Source organism: Sabethes cyaneus, chromosome 2 (genome assembly GCF_943734655.1).
Source record: "Sabethes cyaneus chromosome 2, idSabCyanKW18_F2, whole genome shotgun sequence".
Taxonomy (NCBI): domain Eukaryota; kingdom Metazoa; phylum Arthropoda; class Insecta; order Diptera; family Culicidae; genus Sabethes; species Sabethes cyaneus.
This window is the reverse complement of record NC_071354.1, coordinates 158,054,142-158,062,131: the sequence shown is the minus strand read 5'-3', so window position 1 is coordinate 158,062,131 and position 7,990 is coordinate 158,054,142. Positions and strand designations below refer to the sequence as shown.

Sequence of the window (7,990 nt, the reverse complement as noted above, 5' to 3'; positions counted from 1 at the left end):
GTTTGCCCCGTATCCCAGTTGGTGTTGTCGAATCAGCCGACGCGGTGCCGCCGCCGCCGCTGCCTGATGAGTTACGATGCACTGTGGCACGTCAGATGATTCGCATTTTTCGAGGTTTCTTTTTTCAATTTACTGCGCTCAGGCTAGCGTCCCCGACAGGGGCGTTTGAAGTAATTTAATTTATTGACACAAAATTAAATAACAATCAGCGATTTTTCTCAGATGGGCACGAGAGTTGGCAGTGAATAGTGCTATACATTTTTTTTGGTTTCGGTTCGTTAGCCAAGGGTGGCACGAAGTCGTGCAATTTGTGCATCCAGAGCGGCCAAATTGAACTCGGGATCCTTGGGCGGGCTACGGCGAATGTCTTCCAGTCCTTTCAGTACATGGTCTGGCACCGGTGGCTCAACAGGCAAATGAGCCCCTTGAGGCTGGAATCCGTAGGTGTCAGCATTGTAAACTACTCGATACAGTACGCCGTCTGGGCCGGTGTAGGAATACTCTCCGGCCGCGTTGGCGCCATCGAAGCTGGTTTGCTGTCCTGAAATTCCATTGCTGGTCTCGTACCGATAGCTGTACGCTCCGTTGGGCTCAATGTTCGAGTCCTGGGATAGGATGACGGCTTGCGATTCCGGACCACCGACCGGAAGGCGCTTCTGTGGGGCTGCCAGAGTAGCTGCTATTACAGCTGAAAGCACCACCTGCACCGAAAGGATGAAAATGGATTACAATCGATTTTGTGAATGCCAGAAACACTCGGTAGAACTCACCAATTTACTGTACATTGTGATGGATTTATAGGAAGATTGCTTGCCAGCAGGCGACTTAGAACTGACTGATACCGAAACAAGCTCCAGTTCAATCTTTTATACGGTGTCTATAAACATCACACACCTTTCGAGCGTTTAAGGTGGGCCTGAACACCATCGGTACTGTGCTGGAGGGTCGACTCAATAAATAAATTACCAAATTATCTTCCAGCTGTTGTTGTTGCTGTTGCTGCTGCTTCGTTCGGTTGGTCGGCTTCATTCGTCTTCTCCGGCGTCATCAGCTGATTCTCTTGATTCTAATTCACCGACTCGGCGTGAAAACTTCTCGCTCAGTTGCATGTTAGTTTAAAGTTGCTGTTGTTGTTGTTGTTTTTTTGCACTTCTGCTATTGATGATGGCTCAGTTCTCAGTTGAAATGAACACCCGACGAAAAGGTTTCCCTGCACCGACCGGTTTGATTGAAAAGTTTTATCCAAAACCAAAGTTTTGTTGTAAATCAAACAGATCGATAAGTAATACTGAAGGATGATTTGTTTGATTTCATTTCTTTAGGTTGTTTGAGAATTCTTTTCCTATTAGATCAAAACGATCCGATATTCTATGAAATTTGGCAACTTACATATTTACTGTGTTTTACTTAATCAAAACTAAATTAATTTATTGGTTCTAGCCGCGACAAATTACTGAAATTAAAGAAATTAATTAAGTACCTATAACATCACATTTTTGGTTTCATTTCAAATATTTTTTTTCGATAACACGATTCGGTTGCCACTACATAGCAAAGTCGTGAGCTTAAACCGTCATTAGACATTGCCCTTCTTTATCGACAGACTTCGCAGCCGGCTGTTTAGAGTACTGGAAAATCACGGGACCAGTGTAACGATCCTACTGACTCTATCAAGCAAGCACCGCCTAGCCGAGATTCGAACATGCGACGACTGGCTTGTTAGTCCAGCATCGTACCTCGAAGCTAAGTTGCCACTACATATAATATGCAAGTTTTATGTAATTTTTGTATTTTTTGGTTATTTACGGTATTTTTATCATTTTTGTGCCATTTGGTATCAATTTTGTGTCAATTTTTGCATGCCATTTTTTGGAAAGGGAAGAAAGATCTGATCAAAAATATATTAGGTTGTGCAATGGCAGGTGACCCACGCTCTTTTGGTTGGTGCCCGAATGTTTTACTCACTAAACTACTGCCGCTCGTTATATTAGGTTTGTTGTTTTCTCCCAATGCTATCATTGCCGTAAATGGACCAGACATTGCTATGTGACGATATTATTTTTGACTGCTTTTTGTTTCTACCGCCGAGAAGACATACTGTTACCTGCTCGGTCAGTGCGATAGAAACAAGCGGGAATAATAGACTTGATAGAATGAAACAAAAATAGGCAGATAATAAACTACCTAATATCACGGGCGGCAGTAGTTTAGTGAGTGAAACATTCGGGTATCAACCGAAAGAGCGTGGGTTCGAGCCTCACCTGCCTTTGCAGGACCTAATATATTTTTGGTTTATATCGAAATTTTTCAGTTCATACAATTAATTATTCTTCGCATCCCACACTTCAGACACACTTGGTGTGATAGACCAAGAATGTCCTGCTATGTTTTCTATCATTTTCGTAACCCCTTATATTATACTAGTTGAGCCCGAATCTTACGATCCGGAAAATATAAATGTCTATTCAGAATTCCGAAGACTGCGAATACATTCCACTGGCCACTGTTTGCGAAGATGTTTAATCTTTGTATTAGTTCTTTGAGTTCTTATATTGCATAATATAGCTCTAAGAAGTTGTACCTAAAAGAGTCATAGCCGAAAACTGAAACAAATAGTTTTTATGGTCGTATTGGATTTTATTTAACTGAATAAAAACTTCTGGCTGTTTACAACATTTATGTAGTCTGATTAGAGCAAAATGTTGCTTAGAAAATTCTTGATCGTTTGCTATCATTAACTCATTTTTTAAAATTTTACGACTTGGTTCGATTTGATTTAACACCGACCATATGATATCGCGACAAGCAATCGAGTTGAGCAGACGAGTCAAGCAGTTGGGTTGAGCAGTCGAGTCAAACAGTCAAGTCGAGCAGTCAAATCGAGTAGTCAAATCAGTTCAGTTAAGTAGTCCGGGCGAGCAGTTGAATCGAGTGGTCGAGTCGAGCAGTTAAATCGAGCAGTTCAGTCGAGTAGTTTAATCGAGCAATTAAGTCGTGTAGTCCAGTCTAGTTGAGTCGAGCATGTGAATCGAGCATTTAAGTCGAGCTGTCGAATCAAACAGAAGACAAGCAGTTGAGTCGAGCAGTCAAATCAAGCTGTTCAGTCAAGCAGTTCAACCGAGCAGTTGAGTCGAGCAGTCGAGATGGCCAGTTGAACCGAGCAGTCGAGTCAAGCAGTTTAATCGAGCAGTCCAGTCAAGCAGTTTAATCGAGCAGTCAAGTCGGGTAGTCCCGTCGAGCAGTTGAATCGAGTAGTTCCGTCGAGCAGTTGAGTCGAGCGTCGAATTGAACAGTTGAATCGAGCAGTCTAGTCGAGCAGATAAATCATGCTGTCCAATCAAGCAGTTCAGTCGAGCAGTCGAATCGAACAGTCCAGTTGAGCAGTCCAGTCGAGCAATCAAATCGAGCAGTCTAATCGATCAGTCCAGTCGAGCAGTCTAGTCAACCAGTTAGGCAATCGAGCAGTCCAGCGGTCGACTGAGAATACAACCCATTGCTACGAAAGCATGACCTCCTGTCAGGGACCTGGTTTTAGTTACCGATAAGCCTCTTATGACGTCCTGCCAGAGACCTGGTTTTCGGAACAGACATAAGCTTCTTATATAAATAGATTTGTACTTTTTTTGCATTTCTCTCGTGTGTTATTTTTACTTAGCGAGAGTAACGTCAAACGGAATTAATTGCAACAGTTCTCAGCTTTGAGTGCTCATAAAAATTTATGTACAACGCATTTGATGGTATCTAATTAGGCCATTACTAATTATTTTAAAGTTTTTGTCACCCCCCTTTTGTCACATTGACTTGAAAAATCAAAGGGCAAAAAATAATTTGTGCGATATAAGTTGATTTTTTTTTAAGAAAATCAATTGTTTGTGGGCTCAACAGCCTAAATATGGCCATTGCAAATCATATTTAAAGTTTTTGTCACCCCCCCCCTTGGAAATTGGCTTGAAAAATCGAGGGGCAAAAAAATAATTTGCAGGGTATGAGTCAAATTTCTTTTTATAAAAGCGTCTTGTTTCCCAGTCACTTGAGCAACTGCAAATCGGTCAAAGTGCTAGAGAAACGTTATCCCTATTACTTATTTGGACCTCCCCGTACTAGCACAGATGTTATAAATTAATTGTGGTAACCGATTAATGACTAATTCCAGTCATAAATAGGTTGCAGCAACCAGAAATGACAAAAGCGTGCTAATTGAGCCTCCCCTTATTAGTCTATGTCGTTGAAAACTTTTAGTAATAGGTACGAACCTGGAGTACTACCTTGAATTAGGATAAATTAACCATTAGTGGATCACTTAGTGCTTAAGTGGATTTCTTGCATGAATTATTTTGAACTGGCAACGCCAAACATGCAACAGATGGCACTTACGATAAGAGTAACTTCCGATTAACGCTAAAAAATAAATTTATGTTGCAAATCTTTATATTTTACACATTTTTTAAAACAAATTAGAATATCCGTTTTCCTTTTATGGACCTTTTGGTTTACAATAGGATAGCGACCGGGTCCATTGTAGGAGTTCTAGTGCTTTATGCATGAACAGGGTCCACTAATGGCGACATATTTTGCATTGTTAACCGTATAATGGACCCTCACTGGTTGAAAATGTCGATTTCAAAGCATTAATCATCAAATTTTAATTTTCAGACATCAAATGCGGCTAATTTTTTTAATCTGAACTGTTTGGTATGATCAGTACTTTCCGTTTCATGTCATATATCCTCGGAAATAAGAAGTACAAACTAATAAACCCCGAAACTGTACCTGAGGTCCACTATAGGTAAAGGGTCCACTATAGGTTAACTTACCCTAGGTATTTATCAAAATATTTAAGGTCAATTCGAAAATATTTATGTCTTGCCGTAAAGCATGGTTGCAAAACATACATTACTTTTGAACCGCCAGACTGGTTTCAATGGTTTTAATATAAAGTGAAAGGTATTTTAATGAAATTTTCAGAAAAACTGTACCTAGGAGAACGAACCACGGAAGAAACGCTGTAGAAAATTACCTAACTGACCGCTCCTTTTAAAACTTTCAGACAATAAAATATAACCCACTAGTTGAACCTGAATCTTACAATCCGGTAAATATGAATATCTGTCAAGAAAACTGCGGAAAAATTCCCTTTGCCAGAGTTTGCGACGATGTTTTATCTTTGTATTAGTTCTTTGAGCTTTATATGAAAGTTATTTGCATCACAGCATGCGAAGATCTTTCGATTACAAGAATATAGCTCTAATATGTTGTACATGAATGAGTCATAGCCTGAAACTGAAACAAATAGTTTTTATGCTCGCATTGGGTTTTATTTAACCAAATAAAAACAACTTCACTGTGGTGATTCTAAGGCAAAATGGCTCTTTTGTGTGATTGCATCTGAATCGTCAATTTTCTGCCGCTAACCGATTCAAATGAGCGGCACATCGTGACGAGCAATCGAGTGGAGCAGGTGAGTCAAGCAGTCGAATCAAGTAGTTGAGGCGAGCAGTCGAGTCAAGCAGTCAAATAGAGCAGTTGAATCAACCAGTCAACCAGTCCAGTCGTGCAGTTGAGGCGAACCCTCAAATCGAGCAGTCGCATCTAACAATTCAGTCAAGCAGTCGGGTTGAATAGGAAGTCGAGCAGTTGAGTCCAGTAGTTCAGTCGAGTAGTTGAATCGAACAGCTTAGTCAAGCAGTCTAGTCGAGCAGTTGAATCGTGCAGTCTCTTCGAGAAGCTGAATTGAGCACTCCAGTCGAGCAGTTTATTCGACCAGCTGAGAAATCGAGCAGTCCTGCAGCTGTTAAGTCAAGCGGTTGAATCGAACAGCCCAGTCGAGCAGTCGGGTCAAGCAGTTGAGTCGAGTAGTCCAGTTGAGCAGTTTAGTCGAGCAGTTAAGTCGAACTGTTCAGTCAAGTAGTCAAGTCGATCTATCCAATCGAGCAGTTGAGTCGAACAGTCGAATCGAACGTTCCAGTCGAGTAGTTCAGTCAACCAGCTGAGCAATCGAGCGGTCCAGCAGTCGACCAGTGAGGTGACTGAGAATAGAACCCTTTGCTATGAGAGCATTACGTTTTGTCAGGGGCCTGTCTGTGAAGCAAGATAAACGCGAAGAAAATGTGTGGAATTTTACAATTCTGTTTGCGCCAATTGCAGAACTGTCTTTTGTAATAATTATGTAGCTACTTTTCTAACACGACCTTTATTTAACAACGACTACGTGCTAAATCGGGTACGGTGGATGCATATATCATGTTGTAATTCACACAATCAGATAGGTTTACAAAGTCAACACGAACTAAAATAATTCATCATTTGCATTAATGAGATGTAATGATATCCCATTTTCTTACACACACACATCTTGACTGACTGAACAAACTCAAATTCAGCATGCAATCGAAAAGTAAAATTTACTTTTCCTCTTTTGCTCGGGCTTTCCATTCGAAAACCCTCCTCTAATGCAGAAAAAAGAGCGATTTTTCTGCCAAGTCCTATGCCACGGACAGTTGTGCGGGCCGCTCTGATCTGGAACCATTCATCACCGACCGGGTCGAATCGCGATGCGGTGGCTTTAAATGTCACTTCAACAAAGCACGCAATTTGCTCATGAACTTCCACACTGCTGATGCTGGTTGGTTGGTTGGCTGGCTGGTGTGTGGCTCGGCCGGCAACATAGTCGTGCTCTATCCTCCAGGCGAATCGATTTTATTTCTCCATCAAGAAGATCTCCTGGCCGCAGCGAAACGATCATCGCCATCATCGCGCGCGCTGCGGTCGGTGAAGTGAAGGCTGCTGCCGGACTCATCAGCTAGCCGCCCGGCATGAATTGTCGCACATGCAGCCCAGCCGCTTCACGGTGATCACAGCCTTTGTGTATATGATTTATTGTGGCCAAAGTTTTGATTTGTGTTGCACTGTTCGATTGACAGCGAAATTCGGCAACCGGCTAATTGCGACAATTAGTCAATGTCATTTAAGATGTATGGAATCGAGGAGGTCTGCCCATTTAGCGTTACCTGATGCTGTCGTCTGGTGCTGACGGCGGATCGAAATGACCTAAATACTTCCTCAAAATAAACCCCAAATGGAGAATTGGAAATGAAGGTCAACCTTACATTGTACACCACAGAGGATGCTCAAAAAGTAAACCACAGCACAGCACAGCACAGGTGTGACCCTAATTAGAAAATATTTACCGACAGGGATGTTAACAAATTCATCTTTCGCTGGCATCACGGCTGACAACTAATAAATCCACTCTCGACGGCATAACACAAAGCCGAAACGACAAATTGGTCACGGTGTAAATTACTAACCTGCTATTAATAGCAGTTGCATGTTCAGCAGAGGCTACAGTTAAAGAGCTGCTTGGTATGCAGCAATCCCCATTCCACCGTCCTTTCTAACCGTCTTACATAGCAAACGGATTTATGTAGAGATGCTGCCGCACGTTCGGCTGCTGAATCTGCTTCTTCTTTTACGGCTTGTTCTTGCTTGTTCGACATCGGATATGAAATTGGCAAAGGTTGCGCCTGGAGCACTGATTGAACTATTGAAGTGGAATATGATCTGTGCGGTTCAAGAAATTTGCCTTATTGCCGAGAATGGTTGGTTATTGTTTTCCTCCCGGTCGGCTTCGGCGGCAGCAGCATCGAGGAGCGTGGGTTCGGATTTCTGGGCGGTACTTTCATGCAACCTGTTACCTACCTAGTCTAATGGGTGGCGAGATGTCGAAGCACAGCTGTTTGAGTTGCAGTGATGCTGTTTCACGCAGCAGCAGCACCAGCGTATTCTAAAAGTTAGCCTGTGTTGGGAAAACGTCTTCGGTACCCTTGGCACGCCACCGGAGTGCTGCTGAGGGCATTTCGGCATTGAACGATTAATTCAATTCTGCAATAAAAAAGCGGATTTTCTCACGTCGTGGCTAGTGGGCTGGCAAACTTCTCTTTTGTGGAATAGGGTGCGACCTGATTGAATTCCAGTGAGCATCATGGAGTGT

General features: G+C 42.3%; 1 protein-coding gene across 1 annotated transcript; it reads right to left on the bottom strand.

The window, feature by feature from the left end:
* Positions 1-278: 278 nt before the first annotated feature.
* On the bottom strand, positions 279-795 carry LOC128737283 (cuticle protein CP14.6-like). The gene is made up of 2 exons (XM_053831889.1): positions 771-795; positions 279-701 (listed from the first exon to the last, which is right to left on the bottom strand). The coding sequence occupies exons 1-2, from the start codon at positions 783-785 to the stop codon at positions 279-281; spliced, it is 438 nt and encodes a 145-aa protein (XP_053687864.1). The 5' UTR covers positions 786-795.
* Between the last annotated feature and the right edge of the window lie 7,195 nt (positions 796-7,990).